The sequence below is a fragment of the Marmota marmota genome, unplaced genomic scaffold, assembly GCF_001458135.2.
Source record: "Marmota marmota marmota unplaced genomic scaffold, marMar, whole genome shotgun sequence".
NCBI lineage: Eukaryota > Metazoa > Chordata > Mammalia > Rodentia > Sciuridae > Marmota > Marmota marmota.
The window spans coordinates 2,828,981-2,855,437 of NW_025999900.1; the positions used below are offsets into that span (position 1 = coordinate 2,828,981).

The window sequence follows — 26,457 nt, forward strand, 5'->3', positions numbered from 1 at the left end:
TTCCAAACTTGATATGATTTAATTAAGAGAATATATCACACCTAAATCAAATGCTTTACATATAAACTATTCTATGATAAAGATGCCTGCAAAATATTTCACACCCTCTCAAGGATTCACAGTGAGTCTATGTCCCCACCACTTGACTCAGGCTGTGACTGATGGAATATGATGGAGGTGAAGATTTGTCTGGGACAAGGCCTCAAAGCATGGCAGCTTGTGAGTTTAACACCCAGCTGCCATACTGAGGAAGCCCAATAAGGAAGTACTGTAAGGGGGACCTGAGACCGACCACTGGTAAACTCCTAGCCAAGTCAGTACCAACTTACCAGCCATCTGAGTGAGCCATGTTGGTACTGAAAATAAATTCTTCTGCCCCATTTGAGACACCCAGATGATACTGAGGATCAGAGACAAGACCTGCTTGCCTAGTCATTGCCAAACTATAGATTAGTGAACAGAATAAGTAATTGTCTTTGTTTGAAGCCACTCTTTTGGAGTGTTTAATACACAGCAAAAGACTGGACCATTCCCCATTGTTACATACCCCTTGTCATGAACTGATTTTCTCAAAATGAAAGCCTGAATGCACCAAACCCAGTGACTTAAAGTTCACCAAATCCATCTCATCTATATGACTTCAGAAACAAACAGAAACAGCCAGGCACCTGGAAACTCTTCACTGCTGCTTTATTGTGATGCACCCACAGTACAGAACCTCTCACACAGCTGTGAAAGGGGAAGTTACATTGCTTTTTGGGAGCACCTTCGTTTTTTGTTTCTATTACCACTATGAAGGAAGTAAATCATTTCCAAAGAACATTTTAAATTCCAAGTGTTTAAAGACAGCTTGCATTTCATCATGTTTGGAAAAAAAAGTAGCATGTTTCAGCCAGAGCTGGAAAATTTTTTTGTAGCCTTGTTTTCCCTTTGATGTGGATCAGAAGTCTTCACTGTCTGATTGAACCAGTCTATAATTTTCATATGTAACTTTTCATATCAAAAATGTTTCATTTTTACATCTACCTACAAACAGATGCTGTTTTTAAAAAAAAAAAATACATACACACTCACAACTAAGTTTAAAACCAATCAAGAACAACAGCATTACTAACAGAGAAAATGAACTTTTGCTGCCCTCTCCTGCTAAAACAATGAAGTACTAAAATACCAAAGATTTATGAAGCTGAAGCAAAATCCTCAAACTAAAAGCAATGGACATATCATTCTCATTATACTTCATTCAAAAATCAGACCACAACCAGAAGATGTATTGTTAATATTTATATTTGAAAGTTCCCCATTGATACATGAGGTTTGGATTACAACTTATTTACAATAAGTGATTTCAAAAAATAAAAATAAAAGTAAAGAAAGGGAAGGGGAGAAGGGCTAAGAGAGACGAAAGAAATAGAAGGAGATACAGGGGAGGGAGGAGAGCAAGGAGGAAGGAGAAAGGTGGAAGGGGGAGAGAAAGAAAGAGGGAGAGAAGAAAAGGAAACCTATATTCATAGACATCATAATATGGGATGTTCATTTCCAAGAGAGATACTACTGCTGCTATCGTGCACAAGAAGCAGCACAAATTAACATTCCACTAGATCAAAGTTTACTCAACTTTCTCTCAAGATGCACAATCCTTCTTTTAGATTTTCAAAATTAAATATAGAGGAATATAAAATGCATTGCCAATATACCTTTTACAAAAATCCTTTGTGGCTCATCCCTTAACTCCACTCAGAGAAGCAGCTGAGCCAGAATACAAAAATAAAAATATTCATGTGCAAATAAAACATCACTGATCATGTCTGGTGCCACCTTTTTGCTACAGGTGACTGTCACTTTGTGATAACATTGGTAACAGCATCAAAGAGAGAATCTCTTCATTTCCTGGGCAAGGTCAGTGCATCCAATTAATGGGGGGAAAACAGGAACATTAACAACAAAACAAAACCCTGAAACACTTAAAAATGCCAATAACATCCTAACATCCATACATCCCTTTCCCACCCCACCCCTATCCCCACAAAAAAATAAAAAAGCTTTTAAAGCTCTAAATATACTTTTTTTTTTCTTTCCATAGTGTGATTGAGCCTAGGGCTATACATTTAGGTATAGCAGGTGCAACTACAAGCAATTCCTGGCTCTGCACCCTGGAATGCCCCACGCATAGGAGGAGGTACAAAATCAATGAAATCCTTCCATTTAGGCAAAGAAGCCCAAGATGAAGGAGCTTAACCCTGCTTGTGAGTATCCAGCGGCATCAAGGGTATTATTTATTTTTTTAATTTTTTTCTTTTATTAAAAAACAGATGTTAGGGAGAGCAAAATATAACAAACTTGAAAAGGACAAAAACTAAACACTGAAGGCGAACAACTGGGGACACTTGTACAATAAGAAAAAGGAATGCATGCTTGATTCAAAGGAGATGGGTCACTTCACTCACATAATTGTTCTGGGCCCACAGCCTAAGGCCTCAGCATCATTCTAAACCACAGGGTTGTGTGTATATTTTTTCTTCCAAGGACACTCTTACTCCTACCCCTGAAACCAATATGGTAGGGATAAGGTTGGAGTGATCATCACTCACTAACGACAAATATTTGCTATTTAAAAAATATATTTATATATAGTTCTGAAAACTATGAAGCAAACAAAATATAACACAAAGATGCATTTTTCACAATTAACTCAAGTTGCAGCAACAGCAGAATTGCGGGAAGGGACAGAGAGAGGGCTGCTGCAAATGCAGCAAGTACGTCCTTAAATATGTCACATAGTGCAACAGTCAGATTACCTAAATTACTCCGTGTCACCGCACACAACATGACAAATGTCACATTGTCACTTTCAGTTAAAAAAAAAAAAAAGACAGTGTTTCTTCTCAGAAGTTGCCCTATTAATTTTCAACAGGTAGCTCTAATTGCTTCTTTATATATGTCTAAAACTTGGCTTTATTCTCATTTTGGAATGATCAACATACAAAACTGACACCAAGGATAGCTGGGTCATATTCACCTCAACTCTGAGGGCAGGGTAAGGTGCAAAAAGGAAAACTAGGCTTTCTCATTTCATTCTGATGGGCAGAGATTCTTCATAAACCTGTGATTTTAATGCCTTCCATCTAAAAGATGAATTAATGGCAAATAAAAGTTTACACGTAAAAAATAACTGTAATGCAGAGTCAAAACTGGGAAGGGCTAAAACCAAAAGGGCTAAAGAAAAGATTTGTTATAAATTTATTTTTATAATTAGTATTTGAACTTGCACCTTTGTTCCAACACTGTTGAAGCAAGTTGTTTCATTTTGGGCAGCCTCTGCCAACATTATACTGAATCCCCATCAATGTTCCTTTTTGTTTGTTTAAAAAAAAATTTAAAAACTATCCATTCCATTAAACCATGTTGTGTTGGTGATGCATATGACTTTTTTTTTTTTTTACTGCTGTTTGTTTTTAGGAATAACAATGCCAAATTTTGTTTTTGATTCACTTTTTTTTTTTTACAATTACCTAGATGATAATATTCATAATCAGCTGACTTTTATGTACACACAATGACCTAATAATCTGGAAACATTTCATAGGGGAGAAAGGTCAGCGGCTATTTTTTTCCCTTTTTCTTAGAAACAATAAAACTGTATATTCTACTTTATATTTCAATGGAAGGAAGAAAATATACAAGCCCATATTTATATTGTATTTCTACTGAGAGCAACAATAGTTCATATGTTCGTGTTTGCTACTATCACAACTTAACATATGAACAGAGGATGAGCTCTGTATCATGAACACTGCTGGAAATGATGATTTAAGATTATCAACTCACTGCTGCCATGTCCATAAAAAGCAAAAGCATCCTAGAAACGAATCATAAAACGTATCTTTTCATATATAATAATGCAACCACATTAGGTAAGTACATGATGTACACAAGTTTTATCAGCAATTTACCTACCCAAGTTGTAAGATTCTTCTTTTAATACAAAGCAGAGAGCCAATAAGATCTATCTATAATACAGCCCTAGATTTTGTTTTTTGTTTTTTTCTCAAACAATTTGGTCACGATGCACCTTTGATATAAAAGCATTTTTAAACTTTATTATTAATACTCAGGACATTAGGAATTTCCAGCTTTTTTTTCAGTAGCATTTGTAGAACCACTTTTGGTAACAAATACAGTAGTTAGGAATATGCATCCAATTCAGAATGCATAATGTTTATCCTGAATCCTTTCCGGCTAAAAACAGGGCTGGCGCTGTGATGAGATATAGAACGAGAATCTACAAAAAACACTGTAACATGTTTGTTTTTTTTCCAGAGGCTACATCCTCTTTTGCTGGAATACTTTATAAATACATATTAAAAAGTAAGGCAACAACTCCAAACAGTCCAAGCTGTTTGCTCAACTCTTTTCCCAATTAGATTCGCAATCCTGGCGATCAATTTCATGGTTTTATTGTTTAGTGTTTGTCTTTATTTCATATGGTCCAAAAAAGGATGTCTTTCTGACATTTCTAAAATGTTTCTGGTATATTATGTTCAATGATGTATACAACTAATACTGGTCAGGTACTGAAGCCTGTGATGTCCCAGTGCCTGTTTTCAAAGGATTCAAGACATTGATTTGGATTCACCATAAACTGATGCATGAATCCAAAATTCCCTTCCCTACTACCTTTATCACCTCTTCTCTTTTTACTCCTAATTTTAAAACTAAAGGAGTACCAGGACTACCTGGTTACTGGAAAGATGTTCACCCCAGCAGACAAAACTTTCATCTGGGACCTTTAAAATTCAGGGTCCCATTCCACATGGACATTCAATTCATGAAGATGTGCAAAAGGAAAAATGTCAAATTACAGTCAAGTTATCCAGAGGAAGATGTTATACAAACTTATAAGGAAATGACAGTCTTTTTTTTTTCTTCCTTTACTATAAATACATTTAACAGCTTAGCAGAAAGACAAGCTAAATTTAAGATTGTGTCACATTTGAAAATTGTATCATACTCTCTGCTAGTGATAAATAAGAACTCCTGATAATGGAATTTTAACATAGCAATTTCATCAACAGATCTTTGAAGACTGCTTTTTTTTTTTTTTATAAGAGGGTTAGAACAATGATTATGTTTGCAAAGTTCTGAGAAGTCCATCTACTGTCCAAACTTTGGATTGAAGTCCTTATTTTTTTCCTTTACTTACAGACAGGTATATACAGTGCTGTTGTAATAATGAAACAAATGTGAAATCTACTGTAAAGTTGCACAATACAGAAAACTGTTGCTCCATCTTCTACTACATAAATGTGACTCCACAGGTTAGTAATGTTGCTGTCATATTTTTGTTAAGTTGGAATTATCCCATCACGTCTAAGACCTCTCTTTAACTCCAGATCCTCCAATTTTTTCCATAATTCTTCACGCTCTTTTTCTTTCTTTTTCTCACTGGGAAAGAAACAGAACACAATGTAAACAGCTGAGAAGGTTTAAAGAGATTGTTCAATAATAACTGCCCCTTCACATATTATCCCTAAGGTATGTTGTAAATGTCTTTGAAAAGTTTGGCGTTAAGTTTGTAGGCTTTACTTTTTGGTTTGTCTTTCTAATAGGGTTTTTTTTTTATGACATTTAAAAATATATATACACAACAGTAGTACTAATGAAAAGAACTGAAAAAGACTATTTTAGGGCTGGGGTTTTGGTTCAGAGATAGAGAGCTTGCCTAGTATGTGTGAGGCACTGAGTTCCATTCTCAGCATGACATATAAATAAATAAATAGATAGATGGATGTCCATGATCAACTAAAAAAAAAGACTAAGATTTCAAAAAAATTTCCCATTTTATTTAGCTTAATACAGAAAATTAACTTCAAACCACTGAGAAACAAAAATCAGGATGATTTATGTATATCAGTTATTCTAAAACCAAGGGCACTGAGTGATTTTAACATGGGGCCTAGGGAATCTAACTCTCTCTTTGTCCACAAATACATTCTCAAAAAGGATGCTGGTATGGTACATGCCTGTAATCCCAGTGGCTCAGGAGGCTGAGGTGGGAGGATCTAGAGTTCAAAGTTAGATTCAGCAAAAGCGAGGTGCTAAAAAACTCAGTGAGACCCTGTCTCTAAATAAAATATAACATAGGATATAGGGGATGTGGCTCAGTGGTCCAGTGCCCCTGAGTTCAATCTCCATTACCCCTCCCCCACAGAAATAATACCAGAAATGACACTCATACAAGGTGAAGAAAATATATTCTCTGTTCTTCATATCAATTTTTCCTAGGCCATGTATATTCAAATTCTTTGGCAGTGTCTAAAAACTTGTGATTTTAGTTTTAATTATTGATCTGGATGGAACTTTGTTCATTCATATATATATATATATATATATATTGTTGTTGTTTTAAATTACTGAGACTTCAAATTTGGTTCAATACCAGTTTTACTAGTGATTTCCAGACTTCTAGACTTTCATTGTTTGGGAAATTTTACCAAAAAACAGGCAACACAAAATAGGGTCAATAAATTTTACATTGCCAAAGGCATTTTATTTTATTTTATTTTATTTTTTTTCCAAAGGCATTTTAAACTAACATATATTTAAAAATAAGGAAAGATGTTTTAAATATCAACCAAGTGGGGGGTACATAATCAAAGAACATGACTATCTTATAAATTTTATATAAATTCATATGTATTAAAAATAATTCAGTCAGGCACACTGGCTGATGCCTATAATCCCAGTGCTTTGGAAGGATGAAGCAGGAGTATTATAAGTTTAAAGCCAGCCTCAGCAACTTAGCCAGGTCCTAAGCAGCTCAGTGAGACCCTGTCTCTAAAAAACATACAAAAAAGAGCTGGGGATGTGGCTCTGCAGTTAAGCACCCCTGGGTTCAAACCCTGCTGGGGGAAAAAAAAATCATTACACTAATCCCTAGTTTTCTCATGTTGCAGTGAGCCAATAAAAAGCATGTGAATTCCATGAATTCAAATAATTTCTGAAAATGGTAGCTCTGCCATCTCAGGCATGGGAGAATTGATCTCTCTATACAATCTAATTTTGCAAAGATTTAACTTCAGCCACAGCACAATTTTTTACTAAAAGAGAAATTCATATAGGTTAAGTGAAATTTCCACATAATTCCAATGCCTCACACTTTTTATGTTATCACCAAAATTTTGGAAAAGTCATTACTTCTATAGCAACAGATATTTATCTTCACCCTCTACTCCCCCCCAAAAAAATCCTCTAGAGAAACCTAAGTAATTATATGTTCTCATTCCACTGAATCTTGCAAAAATATTAAATTACACAATAAGATAGATAAAATCTGTTTCATAATTGCTATTTTGATAACTTAGGCCTTGTTTACTATTGATTTCAGCTATCTCAAATGCAATTTGCATAATATGAATTTTAGTGGACACAATCATTTTCAAAGAGTTATCTAGTTCTTAATTTTAACCCTGAAAAATTGCCTTTACAGAGTAATAAGGAGCAAGATGAGATAATCCTCCAATCATTCAGATTCTTCACTATAAGCAAACTCTCTTGCAAATTATCACTTTCTGTTTCTCAATACAGTTTTTGAATAATATTAATCTAAATAAATGTTCTCAGGGGCCAATTTGAGCACATATAAATTAATCTATAGATCCTACTGAGTTTTAATGCATTTTACCTCTTTTATAAAGAAGGAAAAGGGGATGGTAAGCAAGGGCCTGGGAATGTTATTGAACTGAAAAACAGATCAACATATGTCAGGTTCACATCACCCTAACTTGCAGTTTAAACTACATATTGACAACACTTTTCTCATCTTACTGAAATACTTCACTCATGTTTTGATCAGCACTTTTAAGGCATTCAGTCCAATTTGTCTTGTGGGCTTTTTTCCCAGATGAAATTTATGCTGAGTTATAATAAAGTCTTCATACTGACAACTTTAGCTTCAAAAATTGTAAATACAAACATATTTACTGTCACCCTTATTCTTCCCCACTTTCTCCCACCTATCACTATAGGTGGGAATTTCAAAATCTAACCACACTGTCATGTTGGAAATATTGTCAAATTCTCTTCCAACTTCAATTTTACATAGAACCAATGTTGGCATATGTATCTAACGATGTTAAATACTTATTCTCCCCACCATTTTTAGATTTCTAATAATTAAAAATATGTTCTGAACTGAAACCATTAACTTCTTGGCCATCCACAGTGAAATCTTTCATTCAGTTCTTCTTTGACACTACCAAATAAATCTCTTCATTCTCTTTTCCTATTCCCAAATCTATGGAGAGACAAATGTGTTCATTTGTTTTCTATAATGGCTTATAGCTCATTTGACCAAGATATTGCTCTTCCTTTAAAATAATCTTTCTGCTCCATGCTTGTGTACCCATCCATCTTACAGACTGAGGGAGGCTCTTGTGGTGGGGCTCCTGTCTATGTGGTGGAGGGCTGCTGGAACCAGGTTTGGAGTTTCTCAGTGCAACAATTTTATAAATAAAAGCACTATGTAAGTGAAAATCTCTCCCCACTTCCATGCTAGAGGATGCCAAGGAAAGAGAACTGCTATAGGCCTTCTCTGTGAGCCCAGGAAGAGTGGATGGTCATCCAGAAGCTTAAGTTCAGGGCACAGAATGCAGAGGTTTTGCTTGTGGGTCACCAGATAGAGCTGTGGACACAGCACAAGGTCACCCCAGCACCCTCCACCTCACCAAACACCCTATGTGGGAAACAGACGGAATCCATTTTGGAAAATGTTACTCGCCATCTATCGGTAGGCGTGGCAACCAGCGCGGTTCTGCAGCTGACCAGAGAGATTTTGGAACTATCAAAAGCAATATAAATATATAGGGGGAAAACATTAACACAACAGTCACACAGAGCTGGAAAGAAACGTGAGCAGTATTAAAAGACAAGGAAAGAAAGGATCACAAACGATACAGGACAATTCAACATTAGAAGAGGTAACATCTGCAGCAGAAGGAATGTTAGATAAAGATTTGAGGATTGACCAGGAATTACATAGACAAATCCAAGAAGCAAAAGATCAACTCTACAGGGAGATAGAGGTTATACAAAAAAAAAAAAAAAAAAAAAAAAAAAAAAAAAAAAAAAAAAAAAAAAAAAAAAANTCTTCCAAACAAAAGTTGAATAAAGCAACTATAGAACTCAATAACATAATTAATAACTTAGACTTAATCGAATATATCAACCGACATCAAGCAGATACACTTTTTTCTCAGCAGCACATGGATCCTTCTCAAAAACAGACCATATATTAAGTCACAGGGCAACTCTTAGCAAATACAAAGGAGATACTACCATGCATTTTATCCAATCATAATGGAATGAAATTGGAAATCAACGATAAAATAAGGAAGAAAAATTCCTACATCACACGGAGAATGAACAATATGCTACTGAATAAACAATGGGTTATAGAAGACATCAAGGAGAAAATTAAAAAATTCTTAGAGGTAAATGAAAACTCAGACACAACATATCGAAATCTCTGGACTCTGAAAGCAGTACTAAGAGGGAAAATTCATTGCATGGAGTTCATTCCTTAAAAGAAGAAAAAGCCAACAAATAAATGACCTCACACTACATCTCAAAGCCCTAGAAAAAAGAAGAACAAATCAGCAAATGCAGTAGAAGGCAAGAAATAATTAAAATCAGAGCTGAAATCAATGAAATCGAAACAAAAGAAACAACTGAAAAAATTGACAAAACTAAAAGTTGGTTCTTTGAAAAAATAAATAAGATTGACAGACCCTTAGCCATGCTAACGAAGAGAAGAGAACCAAAATTACTAGCATACGTGATGAAAAAGGCAATATCACAACAGACACTACAGAAACACAGAAGATAATTAGAAATTATTTTGAAACCTTATACTCTAATAAAATAGAAGATGTCACTAAGTCATATGATCTACCCAGATTGAGTCAGGAAGATATATACAACTTAAACAGACCAATATCAAGTGAGGAAATAGAAGAAGCCATCAAAAGATTACCAACCAAGAAAAGCCCAGGACCAGATGGATATAAAGCCAAGTTTTACAAAACCTTTAAAGAAGAACTAATTCCAATACTCTACAATCTATTTCAGGAAATAGAAAAAGAGGGAGTACTTCCAAATTCATTCTACGGGGCCAATATCACCCTGATTCCAAAACCGACAAAGACACCTCAAAGAAAGAAAACTTCAGACCAATATCTCTAATGAATATAGATGCAAAAATCCTCAATAAAATTCTGGCAAATCGGATACAAAAACATATCAAAAAGATCGTGCCCTATGATCAAGTGGATTCATCCCAGCCATTAACATTATAAATGCTATCTACGCTAAACCTCAGGCCAGCATCATTCTAAACGGAGAAAAACTGAAGGCATTCCTTCTAAAATCTGGAACAAGACAGGGATGCCCTCTCTCACCACTTCTATTCAACATAGTTCTTGAAATACTGGCCAGAGCAATTAGATGAAAGAAATTAAAGGAATATCTATAGGAAAAGAAGAACTTTAAACTAGCACTATTTGCTGATGATATGATTCTATACCTAGAAGACCCAAAAAACTCTACCAAGAAACTTTACTAGAACTAGTAAATGACTTCAGCAAAGTGGCAGGATATAAAATCAACATCCATAAATCAAAGGCATTTCTGTGTATCAGTAACCAATCCTCTAAAAAGGAAATGAGGAAAACTATCCCATTCACAATATCCTCAAAAAGAATAAAATACTTGGGAATCAACTAACAAAAGAGGTGAAAGATCTTTACAATGAAAACTATAGAACCCTAAAGAGAGAAATAGAAGAAGACCTTAGAAGATGGAAAGATCTACCTTGCTCATGGATAGGCAGAATTAATATTATTAAAATGACCATACTACCAAAAGCACTATACAGGTTTAATGCAATTCCAATCAAAATCCCAATGGCATTCCTCATAGAAATAGAAAAAGCAATCATGAAATTCATCTGGAAAAATAAGAGACCCAGAATAGCTAAAGCAATTCTAAGCTGGAAGAGTGAAACAGGTGATATCGTTATACCAGATCTTAAACTACACTACAGAGCAAGAGTAACAAAAACAGCATGGTACTGGCATCAAAACAGGCTGGCAGACCAATGGTACAGGATAGAGGACACAGAGACTAACCCACAAAACTACAACTACCTTATATTAGACAAAGGTGCCAAAAGCATGCACTGGAGAAAGGATAGCATCTTCAACAAATGGTGTTGGGAAAACTGGAAATCCATATGCAACAAAATGAAATTGAATCCCTCTCTCTCACCATGCACAAAAGTTAAATCAAAATGGATCAAGGATCTAGGAATTAAACCAGAGACTCTGCGTCTAACAGAAGAAAAAGTAGGCCCTAATCTCCATCACGTGGGGCTAGGCCCCAATTTCCTTAATAAGACACTGATAGCACAAGAATTAAAACCAAGAATCAACAAATGTGATGAATTCAAAGTAAAAAGTGTTTTATCAGCAAGAGAAATAATATGTGAGGTGAATAGGGAGCTTACATCCTGGGAACAAATTTTTACCCCTCACACAACAGATAGCGCTCTAATCTCTAGGGTATACAAAGAACTTCAAAGGTTAAACACCAAAAAATCAAATAACCCAATCAACAAATGGGCCAAGGACCTGAACAGACACTTCTCAGAAGAGGATATACAATCAATCAACAAATATACAAAAAAATGCCCATCATCTCTAGCAATCAGAGAAATGCAAATTAAAACTACTCTAAGATACCACCTCACTCCAGTAAGAGTGGCAGCCATTATGAAGACAAACAACAAGTGCTGGCGAGGATGCAGGAAAAAGGTACACTCATATGCTGCTGGTGGGACTGCAAATTGGTGCAGTATGGAAATTCCTTGGAAAATTGGGAATGGAACCACCATTTAACCCAGCTATTCCTCTTCTCGGACTATACCCAAAGGACCTAAAAACAGCATATTACAGGGACACAGCCACATCAATGTTTATAGTAGCACAATTCACAATAGCTAAACTGTGGAGCCAACCTAGATGTCCTTCAGTGGATGAATGGGTTTAAAAAATGTGGCATTTATACACAATAAAATATTACTCAGCAATAAAAAAGAATAAGATCATGGCATTTTCAGGGAAATGGATGGCATTAGAGAAGATTATGCTAAATGAAGTTAGCCAATCCCAAAAAACCAAATGCCGAATGTCTTCTCTGATATAAGGGAGGTGACTCAAAATGGGGTTGGGAGGGAGAGCAAAGGAGGAAGATTACCTCTAGATAGGGAATAGGGGTGGGAGGGAAATGGAGGGAGAAGGGGAATAGCATGGACGGTGAAAGGAGACCCTCATCATTATACAAAATACATGTATAAAGATGTGAATTTGATGTTAACATACCTTATATATAATCAGAGATATGATAAGTTATGGTATAATGTTGTATTAAGAATTGTAATGCAAAAATAAATAAATTAATTTTTAAAAATGCAAAAAAAAAATAATAATAATAATCTTTCTCAGACAGGTGCAATGGCACATGCCTATAATCCCAGGAGCTCCGGAGAGAATAGCAAGTTCAAAGCCAGCCTCAGCAACTTATCAAGGCCCTAAGCAACTCAGTAAGACCCTGTCTCTAAATGATTAAAAAGGGGACTGGGGGTGTTGCTCAGTGGTTAAGCACCCCTGGGTTCTTAAGTACCAAAAATATAAGTAAGTAAGTAAATAAATAATCTTTCTCTCATTAAGAATAATCTTTCTCTCTTATAAGTAAGTAAATAAATAAATAATCTTTCTCTCATTAAGAAAGTCTACTCACTATAAAAAAAAATTCACTTTGTTATGCCAGGTTATCAAAATTTATCTATTCTTGCTCCCCTTGGTTAATCCTCATCTTTTAAAGAGATTTGACTATTTAGTTTAGATCATAAGTGGTAATGAAAGTTTCATTATTCATTCAATATGAGCCAATTAATTTTAATATTTTAGAAATAAGTTCTTCAATACCTTTTTTTTTCATTTGGCATGCTGGAATTGAATACATTGTGTTGCACATGCTAGGCAAGTGTTCTACTACTGAGCTACACCCTCAGCCCTTTCAATATTATTGATAGGATTATATAGATTTAATCATTATTCAAGTAGGATGATAATAACGAGCTTTCTGTTGCTCTAAAAGTCAAATGCTATGCACTACACACTCTTTAATGTTGTATCATGGTATTAAAATGTGCCCTTAGCTAACATTTTTAAAAGATTTCAATTTATGTTTGGGGCATGGAGAGTCATTAAAAATTTAATGATTTGCAACAACTGCTAATAGAGCGAATTTCAAGTTATTTTGTATATAAATATGAAACAACAAATCTCCTACTGTGTATAATTATAATGCACCAATGAAAAAGGGAAAAAGTTATTTACATTACAAGTGTGGCACGACATATCCTATAAATGATATCTATCCCAATATTGTGGTAAAAAAAATCTCAGACTCTGCTTGTTGCTAATACTTGCCACATTCTAAAATAAACTTGTTTTTCATAAGCCCCATCCCTGGAGATTTAAAAAAAAATATATCAATACAGTGGTCCTTTGCCCTCTGCCACCAAATCTTTCCCCTCACTGCTCTTTTTATCAATAAAACACATGTAATACATTCAAAATCAGGCAAAGCAAAAAAGCAAGGAAATGCAGGCTTTTATCCAGGAGGATCAGTAAGGTCCTGGGTATGAACATTCACACGCACCTCTGAAATCCATGGTTTTGTGATCTAGAAAGCTTACATTTGCTTCTTGGTGGTCAAAGTCAAATCAGAGGCCTAAACTACTAAGAGTTCTCCAGACTCCTTAATTTTCCTATTTATGTCTTTTGGAAAGTTGGACATATTGGACAACAAATAACAAAACAGGAGAATTGTGTAAAGGAAGTCAAGAAAGGCTTTACTAACCCATAAGCATCTACTATAGAGGTGTCCACTAATTTTTCTCCCTTATGGTCTCAAACATATTAAGATTCATCTAATACAGATTATGAACCTTCACATTCTTCTCACTGCCTTTAAATTGTAATGAATTTGTTGAATTCTAGAATAGAGGTAAGATCTGCACCAAAAAACTAGATGATGGTGCTTCATCCTTCCTGCTGCTGGAGTGAAATACAATATCAGCCCAATTCTAGTCCAAGCAAGTTAGGAATGGGAGTGAATCCAGATGGCAAACTACCTGATGGTCTCCTTATGTGGGCCTGAAATACCAGTTATGTGCCAGGCTCTTAACCCTGAGGCAGAACTGAAATAAAGGAAGGGAGGAAAGCAGGCTTTATCAAAATGAAACTTTCAGAAAGCTTTATTATTCAATGGCACACTAATAATGACACAGCTAATGAGCATGCAAAAATGAAAATCTAAATAAACGAAAGTGTGCTGGCTATGATTTGGGTACAACTAGGCAACTTCAGTAAAGAACAAGGAAAGAACTCAATAGTTTAATGCACTACAGACAAAAAAGCTTTAAAAAGTTACCGCTGACGATCTGACTTGTATGTGGCTGTCAGCTCATCAAACATGGTGCTGTTCATTTCCATAAATGCCTTCAACACATTGTACACTAACGCCACAATAGCCCTATGAAGCAGAGAAAAGGGAACACATTGGTTAGTCTTACATAATGGGATGCTGAATGAAGAAAACGAAAGCACAACTTTTGTCTGAATGAGCTCAACTGCAAACTGTTTTCATCCCTGTATAGTTGGAACAACTAGAAGTGACCTATAGTTCACTTCCACATAAAGGGATTTAAATTCTTTACTGTTCAAGGCAAGATCTTTCTGAGGGGGATGGAAAAAGCGGAGGGGGGGGGGGGAATCTAATTTTACCCTTCTAATTACTGGTACCCAGAATAGATTTCCCAGGGCCACCTGATAACTTTGTTTCACCAAAAGGCAACTTCAGCCGGGAGCAGTGGTGCACACCTGTAATCCCAGCAGTTCGGGAAGCTGAGGCAAGAGGATCACAAGTTCAAAGCCAGCCTCAGCACAAGTTAGGCACTAAGCAACTCAGCGCTGTCTCTGAATAAAATACAAAATAGGGCTGGAAGTCAAGTGCCCCTGAGTTCAATCCCCAGTACCCAAAATAAATAAAATACAGCAACTTCACCCTAAAAATAAACACCTATGGTAGGACTAACCTTAGAGACCTGAAGCTACAAAAAATTTTAAAGAATTAATATACATAAAATCAAAATCAGAAGCTGTTCCCATGAAAACAAATCATATACACAGATATACGCAAACATCTATGTATATACGTAACATACACACACATTCATACTCAATGTTCATTTTTTTTCCCAGTTGTGATTTGCATCAATAATCCATCTACTCTGCTCAGCTCCTTTGCTGATCCAATACTGACGCTGACAAGACAGATAACTGGCAAGCTGGTGGTGATGGTCATTGTTAGTTATATAACATATAAAACAAAATTCTGACCCATCCTTTTTTAACAAAATGCCTTTATTTTTATGTGGTGCTGAGAATCGAACCCGGGTCCCACACGTGCTAGGCGAGCACTCTACGGCTGAGCCACAATCCCAGCCCATGACCCATTCTTATTAATGGAAGAATAAGCTCTTGGACAATGTGAGAACTATGTCATGATGGGTTTGACAGCCTCATACTAGAATCTAAATAGCTTTACCCTTCACAAAAATATACAATGTTATTTCCACCTTGCAACAAATGTGCTCTCAATACTACTAAGATGACATTGGTAAAATTAATATATTAAAAAACCATAAGTCTGATTTTTTTCAAAACATTTATAAGAAAGTAGTTGCTGAGTAGTGTCTGTCCTGTATCCATTAAAAGGAAAACTTACAGTCATTTCTGTTAAGGTTCCAGATTGACCTTCCTCTCAAGGGGAGTGGTGGAGAAGCACCAAATGCTGAGCAGTAATAGACATTCCCAAACACTACTCTCCAGGTCCTCAAGATATAATAAGACTTAACTGTTTACCATTCCTTTATTTTTGCAAGTACTATTTTCAAATTTGACAAGTTTGAAAATGAAGAAATGTGATATTTTACAATAACATGCAAATTTTTTAAAAACACACAAATACATCTATTAATTCTTTAATTCTATATTAAATTTTCCTTCTGTTCTATATAAAATAAGTAAAGCAATTCAAATAGAGAATGCTTTAATGTTCATAGGGCTGGATTAAATTTCTTGAGGATTCTAAAGTCCCCCCCCCATAGAATATGTCTAATAATTGAGTTGTTTAAAAATAGACCTTGCTATAAAATGCAAATCTACTCAGATGACTTCCCTCTTTGAAACCCTCAGTATCTCCTTATCAACTACTTAGTTAGGATTCCTAATTCCTCTTTCTTTCTTTTTTTCTGGGGGTGGGGTGGGGTACTGGAGATTGAACCCAGGGGTGCTTAACCACTGAGCCACATCCCAGCCCTCTGTATATTTTTATTTTGACACAGGATCTTGCTAAGTTTCTTAGAACCTTGCTAAGTAGCTGAGGCTGGCCTTGAACTTGTGATCCTCTGCCTCAGCCTCCTGAGTTGCTGGGATTACAGGCATATGACACCACAGCCCCCACCATAACTCCCTTTTCTAACCTCATCTTCCAGCACCCTGGCCCAAAGACACTGAGCCTTAATCCTCCCAACTTCACAGGTCTCAGAACTTGACAGGTGCTTTTACATCTATGTGTCTTCTTATGTGATGGATGGGCCCCTGTCTGAAAGGGATTTTCCCATCCCAAATTTTTGGAAGATTTATGGACTGCTACCCATCACCCACTCTGAAATCTCTCAGTTTCAGAGTATCCCCAAAATATATACCTTCACAGACAGGTCACAAAGACTTACAAGTAAAAACAGTGCCATTTTGTTAAAATATCTATTTACCTCAGAGTCTCCCAACCAGTCCACAAATTCCTAAAAGTAGGAATTTTATCTTTTCATATATCTGTCTTTAGCAACAAGTACATCATTTGGCACACAGTGAGCATTCAAGACATTTTATTATGCAAAAGAGGAAGAAGCAAGGAGGGGGGAGAAAGAAATCAAAAACCTACGGATTCCAATGTTCTTTTGAAATCCTATAAAGACTGGAAAACATGATGGGAAGGATGACATTAGAGTTTTCTTCTATCAAACTCATGATGTATTCATTATTCCAATAATAGAGTGCCCTTTCTGCCACCTTTGGGAAAAGAAAAAGATAACGATATAATAAGTTATAATCTTTCCAAACAAAAATATTTTAAAATCATTCAATCAAAAGTAAAAATTAAATGTTAATCACATTTTACATTTTTGTGGATTTAAAATCTCTAAAAGTTGTAAAGTAGTTCATCAATTAAGAGAAGGCAAAAAATACTGTTTTTCCTGTTATTTATATTCTCCTTTAATTTTACCCATCTCATCTGACTCCACATTTTCCCCTACACAGCTCTCACATTCCAAATATCTTTACACTACCTTTGCATACTGCACTATTTTCCCATCACTTGACCCCATCTTAGAGATCCCCTTTCCCGGCTCACCTCTCTCGTCCCACATACTTCAGAGCAACCACATGGCCTAGCATATGGTTGGTATTTAGCAACAGATGCACAGGAAAATCCACAGGTGCCCATCCCTGTAGAGCCACCATGTTCACTAAGCACCTCCTGTGGCCAGACAATGAGCCTGCACTGCAGGTACAATGTACTATCCTCACCAACATCCAAGAAGTAGGTTTCAAGAGGTTTACAGAGATCAGGTAATCTATCCAAAATCATACTGCTAGTAAATGCTTAAAGCTGTGGATGCTTAATGCTTAAAGATGGCTGCTTAGTTTCTGGACTCAGAGGCACTGGCTGCACCAGCATTAGCTTGCTTTCTTAGATTTCTATTCTCTGCCCACCACATTACCAATTTATTCTTATTTGGTCTGTTGGGCCTGAGTTGCTCATCTTAGATTTTATGAATTCATACATATTAAGAAATTATGTCTTACAAGAGACAAAAATGGTACAAGATGACCCTACCAATAGACTGAAAAATCAGAACCTTTCCATTTGGATTATTTCACTTGGTCCAAGAAAATTGCTAGGATTCACTAGGTGCTAAACCCTAAGAATACAGAGAAAGCAATCATTATTGAACGTTTACTATATGCCAGTTACTGCGTTAAGTGTTCCACTCCTTTTAAACTTTACAACCAACAGAGTTGGTACCATTATTTCTATTTTGCAGATGAGGAAACTAAGACTTGGAGAAGATAAGCCATTAGCTCAGGGGCACATGGCTAGCAAGTAACAGGATCCGAAGTCTCTGCTCTTAACTTTCTTACTTTGTTATCCCTAAGGTGTTGATAGCCTGGTAGGGGAAGGAGGCATCTATGATCCTATCCGATATAAACTGTGACAGAGGCTATATCAGATACCATTTTTAAAACTACCAGAAGAGCGAGCAGAATAAATAGTCTGCAGTGAATGAATTATCTATCTATATATACCAAACAAAGGCCATGTGAGGACAGAGTAAGGAGGCAATATGCATGCCAGAAAGCAGGACTTCACCAGAAACCAACCATGCTAGCACTCTGATTTCAGCTTTCCAGCCTCCAGAACTATGAGAAAATGAATCTGTGTTTAAGCCACTTAATCGGTGCTATTTTGTTATGGCAGCATGTGCTACCTAGACATTATCTCTTCTTTCTAAGCTTCTGAGCATCATTTAAACCTCCCCAGTGATACCCATTTAAAAGAAAACCTGGCTCCTTGACCTCTTTTACACCGAACATCCTGATGAAAAGGAAAAAACAAGGTGAATAATCCAGATGTTTGAGTATTACAGGTGCAATATGCAAATCATCTATATACTGTTCTGCAGTTTTCTATTTTTATCCAGATATGTATTATGTCACCTCAATAGTTCATGTAATGGTCTCTACTTGTTTTCTTCCACTTTCTTTGTAGCACAAACATTAGATTCTTATAAGATTGCTGCTTTGACAAAATGATGCATCTCTACGTCAAAAATTAAAACAACAGGGCTGGAGTTGTGGCTCAGTGGTAGAGCACTTGCCTAGCATGTGTGAGGCACTGAGTTTGATTCTTAGTACCACATAAAAATAAGTAAATAAAATAAAAGCATTGTGTTCATCTACAGCTAAAAAAAAAAAAAAAAATAAAACAGCAAGAGCCAATCTCTCTGCCTCTGCTGGATAATGACAACTAAAGGGAAAGTTCCCATCAAATGACTCCATTTGAAATGTGCTTTTGTGCTGCAAACCACAATCTGAACAATCTCTTCAAAGTGACAAGCAGTCAATCCTCTAGGTTTGTGAGATGGATCTTCAATGAGACAGCCAGGGGATTAAAAATAAACATGTTTTCAACCCTGATTCCCATTTCTTTTCTCCTATGTGGGTTCCATAGCACTGCAGCAAGGGCTCCACCATTGAAAACAGATGTCAAGGTCGGCCTCTCCCGTGTTCTCCCTGAGTGGCCACAAGGAGGCAGAGCAGGCCATGTGAAGGTCATGGGCTTCAGCAAGAAGCTACAGTTAAGATCAAAATTTAACTCCATGCCCTATTAATTTGGAACTTCGTGCAAAGCATTCTCTGAGCCTCATCCAAAAAATGGAAAAGAGCCTCAGAGGATAATGTAAAGTTCATTAATAATGTACATAAAGCATTTAGCACAGTACAGAAAGAATGTTAGGGTCATTTTTTTTCTCCTAAGTACTATTTAGTCTTCTAATAATAATTAATAATATTAACTATTAATAATAATAATTATTATTTTTAATAATTAATATTATTAAAAATAATTAATAATAACCCAACCAGCCCACTTTGTACTCAGTAATTTCCCTGAGATAAGTTATTCCTATCTGTAAATCTGTTTAAAAAAACAAACAAACAAACAAAAAACAGAATGCCTTCCTTGCAGGGTATTTAGGAATTCAAGAAGGCACCATTACAGTAGCCATTAGGCAACAGGTGCTCAAGATAGGGTGGCTGTTAAGAACTGTTATGTGAGGAAATTCAAATAAAAAGCAGCAAATAAAACAACAAAAAATATAATAATTTTTTTTTTAAAGCAGCTGTCATTCATTACATCTCCTTCAAGACAAGTGAAATCAAACCAAAACAATTCATGTTCTACAGGACACTCTGGCTCATGTCCTCTTTACTACCAACCTGAAAATGGGGACTAGATACACACTTGGCAATTTGTTTAAACAAAGGTTCTTGAATTTTAACAAATTGTGAAGGTTCAATCACATCCAAAATTTCTTCCAGCTCCCCAAGGAACATGACCTATAAGTAGAAGCAAAACATAAATGAGAGGCACTTATTTTAAAAATCAACATGATTGTTGATGATTAATGATAGTTCACCCCACTTTAAGAAAAACATACACATAAAACCAAACAAAGATGCATTATCCCATTTTACAAAGAATTCATACCATAGGATATACGTCAAAAGTTCCCTACAACACTGAAAACAGAATCCAACCTAGTTTGAAAAAAGCAGTCTACTCCTACACATGCCAGGGAATAAGGAGCACTCACATACTGCACCTGGCCTCTGGGAAACAGGACTCTCCCAGCAGGCTTTCCTCTCTACTGCTAGCAACCTAGCTATCTCCACCTCTCTTACCCCACCTCTTTTCAAACAATGGGAGGGGGGCCTATGGTATGGACAAGTAGAAATACACAGTGGTGCAGGCAGTCATCTGCCAAGCGAATGTGGTCTCTGCTACTGCAGTAAGTACTCCTATAGGATACACCAATTAACAGAATAGAAAAAAGTCATATGAACAACACAAATGAGCTAACTCCCACATGAAGGTATCACATAAACTTGTCAACAAACACTGACCCCATTCTATGTACTTGCACACATACACATAAGCTCTCTAGAGAGCACAGTGAATCTCATGGCTTCAGCACTATGTGCCTAGAGACCAGCACTATTAGGTTATAAGATGGAACAGGAATAATAGTTGATTTGGTCAATTATATTAAGTATAATGAAAAAAATGATAGAAATAAAAAACAGTTGTCACCTATTTAACCACAGAAAATAACTGGAGAAAAAAGTATGCAATTAAAACATGAGATAAGAAACTGCTGGCATATCTTGCAATGCTCTAGGTAGCAATGCACAGTTTAATTTTACCTAACAGATATCAAGAAATTAGATGACTTTTTGAAATTGCATAAAGCAGGGCTTGAACCCCTGCCATTTGTCAAGACACACATAAAAGTTTACCTAAAATTCTCACAAAATATAAAACTAACAGCTGAACTTGGTTTCTAGACCAGGTTCCACGTAGTTTTAACCTTTCAGCAGAGTGACTAAAGATCTCGGGCAGATTCAGTTAGGCTCACCTCTAAGCTGCATGCTTGAGGATTCACTTCCCAAATCCTCACATTGTGTGTGTTCCTGCTTAGGTCTCAGCAAAGATGCAAATGACTGTAGGTCAGAACCTTCTAGAGCTACTTATGAATGAAACTAAAGGCTATTATATAATTTAAGATTATACATATTAAGATCCCATCCATACTGTGTTTTAAGAAGCATGTGAGAAGTTTGCTATAGCATCTATAGTGACAGCAAAATTTACATACTACGAAGGGAATGACTAGGAAGGGAACAACAGAATTGACAACTGAACATATAAACGGGACCTCATCTGGGGTTACCTGAGACCGAGCAACACAGTGGATAAAAGCCTCATGATCAGGAGTTAGGGAGGTGGTTTCTGATCAACTTACCTGTTCTTAGTGTGCTTGAGTGGGCTACTTCCTTCCCCTCTAAGCTTCAATTTCATTATTAATGAAAGGAGACGGATAGTCCTGCCTCATAGAGCTACAAATGAGCTTTGGATGATGTATATTTACATATTTAGCTCAATGCCTGGCACTTGGCAAAGCACTTAGTAAGCTATTGTTACTCCTTGACACTAAGCACTTACCTCTTTTTGACTGCATGTTTTAGGCCAAAATTTCATTAATCCCCTAATAACCTAATAAGAAAGGAGAAAAAAAACATGCGGCATTTAATTTTTCCTACTACTTTCAGGAAAAGTTATTTTTCTTAAAGTTAAGTTCTGAATTGAGAGGAAAAAACCATTACTTACTGGTTCTGTGAGTGAAGGATCTTTCTCCAGAAACTGGACTATACAATACGCCAACTGAAGAAACAAAATATGAAAGACAAAATTGTGAACTCTTTATACTAATGGCTCAAAATATAGAGTATTAAAACTTCCTAAAATGTCTCCAGACTCTGGTCTTAACTGCACTATGAACTCATTTTAACTATCATAAAAATAAAATATATCAAGCAAAATATAAAGCTCTTTTTCAAAAAAAGACAAGGTCTGGCTACGCTGTGTTGCCCAGGTTGGTCTTGAATTTCTGGGTTCAAGTGATCCTCCTTCCTCAGCCTTCTGAGTAGGGACTACAGGAGCACGACATAATACCCAGCTAAAAGCTACTTTTTCTAGCCAAAGACAAACACTAAAAAGGTTCCAAGAGAATTTTTTTTTTTTTAAGAGTATTGAGACATGAAGCATCTGCAGCTAATGAAAAGCAGAAGTGAAACATTACATTCAGTATATTCTGAAAATATCATATTTACGTACTATTAGGGCTTATCTCATGGGCTTTCTTTCTCTTTTTGCTAACATCAATAGTACTAGGTTTTACTGTGCTTTTCAGAAGAATCCTACAGGGGAGGTAGGCACTTTCTCAAGACCCAGCTGGTTGCCTGCAATGGCAAGCACAAACTAACAATTTCACAAAGAGATAAAAGGCTGTACCTGTCACAGTTAAGAACCTAGAGAAATGCAGAGTCCCAATCTGATACTAATATATCTAAGAAAAAATTCTTTTAAATGATCACAAAATGTGATAGACCATTACAAAAATAAATGGCAATATGTGTGAAGGGCTTGTCAAGATTCTTAAACAAGAAATCCACCCTCACAAACACCAACATTTTGATAGTATTCTAAATTAGAAATATAATGGATTAGTTTTTCCTCAAATCACATTTTCACATTTAAAGAGAAACATTATGAACAAAATTGCTACATTTTTATGCAAACTAATAGCATTTCCACTGGAAGTAAGAAGGGAATCAGAGGTTTGAAATACTAAAATTAAAAATACCCCTAGATCACCTGCCTTCTAGTGACATGCTTACCATGCAAGGTAGTGTTCACACAGAAACTAGAATGGGGACAAGACGGGATATGCTTTCTAAAGTAATGAAGGTTTAAAAAAAAAAAAAAGTAAAAATTTTGAAAACTTGTTTACTTGTGAGAATGTTCATTTCTGTGTGCAAAGTGAAAAAGAAATGGTGAATGAAGTAGAAGAGGGGACAAAAGGGCAACTAATGAACCAATGCAAAGTAAGGTAGAACAAAATATTCAAGAACATTAAAAAAATTATTACACAATGTCCAAAGATCTGAATCTGAAGAGCCCACATACATTCTATTGTAGGCAATATGTTCAATATCTGTGTGAACTTGGGAAAATCATCAAAAAAAAAAAAAAAAAACAAAACTGAACACCAGCTGCTCCCACCTTATAAATATTCCCACAGTTCTTCTGTAAACAGAAAAAATCATTTATACATTCTAATTATCATCAGGGAGTATTTTTAAACTTTAATGAGACTTGTTTTTTTTTTTTTAATAAAGGTAATATCAATATCAAAACCACTGAGTTTGCAAACTTTTTATCTTGCTTCAAAAGTAATTGCACTTTAAAATTCTACCTGGGCATGGAAGAGTGATAAGCTCCTGACAGTGTGTAAAGGGATCAACACTTTCACCAGAAACTGTTTGTGTTCTGCCTTAAGAGGTAAAGCAAAGCCATTGATAATACTAGGAAAAAGAAAAGAGACACAAATTAGCAATGTTACCACAACACTTAAGACCAAAAGAAAGTGTTCTGTGAGCCTGGTTAAGTATTAATCAGTTGTTTGTCCAGAACCATAACCAAAACCAACCCGAGTGGCATTCAAGACTTTTTAGTTACTTCAAAGAGTTCATTTAAGTAGGAAGGAAGTTTAAGAGAAGTGAATTTGCTTATGATCACCCAACAAAGGCTCCAGTGCTCTTAAAACTAGTCCAATGGTTTCCAAAAGATTTTTATAAAAAGCCCTAACTTTTTCCTTCCTCCTTCTTTATCTTCCCCATATGATGGCTGCTTTGCTAACTTCCTCCTTTAATATATCTCTTTCCTTTTCCAGATATTATTCCTTCTCATTCCTGAAATCTCTGGCCAACCTTGGGAGGTCAATGGGAGAAAATTGGGTGAGTTTCACTTTCTTTTTCTCCTCGTATCAAGAGGAAAAACTAAGTTATCCCATTGTCCGGCAACATTAGGCTGTGTCTTTTCAATTTGTTCCACTATGCCAGGCAGCAGCTGTTCCAGAACTACACCTGGGTACATAGTTCCACTGAAAATGGCCAATTTTCCCAATCTATTATAAACTTGCTTTCAACAGATATGGCAAAGGAGGGGTAGCCTAGAAACTATGCTTATAGAATAGAATGTTTTGGTGTGACTAGCCTGACTACAATTAGATATATTATCTCTATAGTAATAAATGAACTTTTGGCTTTTTCAGTCATTCCAGAGGAATGAGCAATGCATAATTATGGAACAAGAGGAAGAGGAAATAGTGTCTTGTGGAGTCAGTTGGGAAACATGCTAGGCACAAATGAGAGAGACCCAGGGTATACACAGTAAGAGACCTAGGTCAGCATTTCTCTGTGCCACCTGAACCCAATCTTCAGAATAATATTCACCTGAGATAAGTAATTACATAGAAAGAGCTTACCTTCCTAATATTTCCAGAAGTTCAGCTACACCATTGAAGTGTTCTGTTTCATAAACAAACCTTAAAACAGAAGAGAGAGGAGAGGGCAGGAAAGGAAGGAGGAAGGGAAGGAAGTGAGTTGGAATAGTCAGTATACTATGTTCAAATATTGGAGGCTTATTTAGTATTTCTATAAAAACATCAACTTTGCATCTCCCGATCCCCCACACTCCACTTACCTTAGAAAAATATTGTTAATCTGTTTTCGGATAAATGCTCTAAGACCAAGAAACTTGCCATAAATTCTGTGTAGAACTGTTTTTAAGTAGTCTCGTTCCCGAGGGTCTTCACTGTCAAATAGCTCCAAAAGCTGTGGGAAATGAAAGACAGTACAGCTGTCAAAAGCTGCTTCAGGAAAGAATTTAGGCATATGATCATTCATTATTTAAAATCCCTCCCTTCATTTCTTCCTTCCTCAACAAAAGTATTTACTATCTATTATGCGCCAAGCACTGTGTTAATCCAGGAATATAGTGATAAACAAGTCAGACAAAGGGCTTCTATTGCAGTGAACAGAAATACAATAATAACAATAACATTAATAATAATAGCCAACACACATAGCATTTACTATAATATAATCATCAGGCACTTTTCTAAGCAATCTACACATCTGAATTCTCCCAATGAAGTAGTTTTTATATGTCAGTCTTACAGACAAGAAAACTGAGGTATAGAAAGGTTAAGTAACTTCCCCATGGTATCAGAGATAATAAGTAGTAGAGTTAGGATCAGAACCCACCTCAAGGCCTGAAGTCCATAACCTTAAACAGTGTTTATGCTACCTACTAATCTTAAGTTCCAAATATACGGTTAGGATAAACTTTCAGCTCTACCAGAACATAAGGTAAAATATCGAAAGTCCCCAGTGAGGGCTGGGGATATAGCTCAGTTGGTAGAATGCTTGCTTTGCAGGCACAAGGCTTTGGGTTCTAATATTTCATTGTGTATATATACCACATTTTCTTTATCCATTCATCTGTTGAAGGGCCCAGTTATTCTTTTAGGAAGAATGCCATTTGGTAAACTGTCTAAAATGCTCTTCAGTTTTTCATATTAAATTTGAGACTGAACTAGACAGTTCAATCCCACAAAGAAAGGGGAAAAAAAGGCCCCAGTGATACTTGTATAATATTCTTTTTAGATCTGGGTTCTTGTTACATGAGTATGGCTCATTATAAAACCGGTTCATAACCCACTTGAATCAAATGTATGAAATATGATATGTCAAGAACTATGTAATGTTTTGAACAACTAATAATAAAAATTTTTAAAAAGAAAAAAAACAAGTCATCAGAATGAATATTTATTGTTTTAGTATATATGTTATAAGTGAATAACATATTTATGTTCTCAATCCTTTATAATCTTAAGTTAATAATAGAATCCTGATAATATCACATCCACATACTCATAATGAGATCCATGCCTTCAAGACATAGCCCAAAAGAAAAAATGAGCTAAGGCTCAGGTCAAATGACAGTGTACACTACAGATTC

At 35.9% G+C, this 26,457-nt stretch overlaps 1 protein-coding gene across 3 annotated transcripts in view; it reads right to left on the reverse strand.

Annotated features, from left to right (window-relative positions):
• Positions 1–673: 673 nt before the first annotated feature.
• Positions 674–26,457, reverse strand: part of Ppp2r5e (protein phosphatase 2 regulatory subunit B'epsilon) — a 149,684-nt gene continuing 123,900 nt past the window's right edge. For 2 of the 3 annotated variants that reach the window (XM_048798466.1, XM_015489992.2), the window contains 9 exons: positions 25,138–25,268; positions 24,920–24,979; positions 23,849–23,957; positions 22,201–22,254; positions 22,036–22,086; positions 20,250–20,369; positions 17,131–17,258; positions 14,557–14,658; positions 674–5,445 (listed from right to left, as the gene is read on the reverse strand). In XM_048798466.1, coding sequence (XP_048654423.1) covers positions 5,346–5,445; positions 14,557–14,658; positions 17,131–17,258; positions 20,250–20,369; positions 22,036–22,086; positions 22,201–22,254; positions 23,849–23,957; positions 24,920–24,979; positions 25,138–25,268 — 855 coding nt within the window. In that variant the 3' untranslated portion in view covers positions 674–5,345. Of the gene's footprint in view, positions 5,446–12,756; positions 14,324–14,556; positions 14,659–17,130; positions 17,259–20,249; positions 20,370–22,035; positions 22,087–22,200; positions 22,255–23,848; positions 23,958–24,919; positions 24,980–25,137; positions 25,269–26,457 lie in introns of those variants that run through there. The other variant, XM_048798465.1, reaches the window with a different exon arrangement.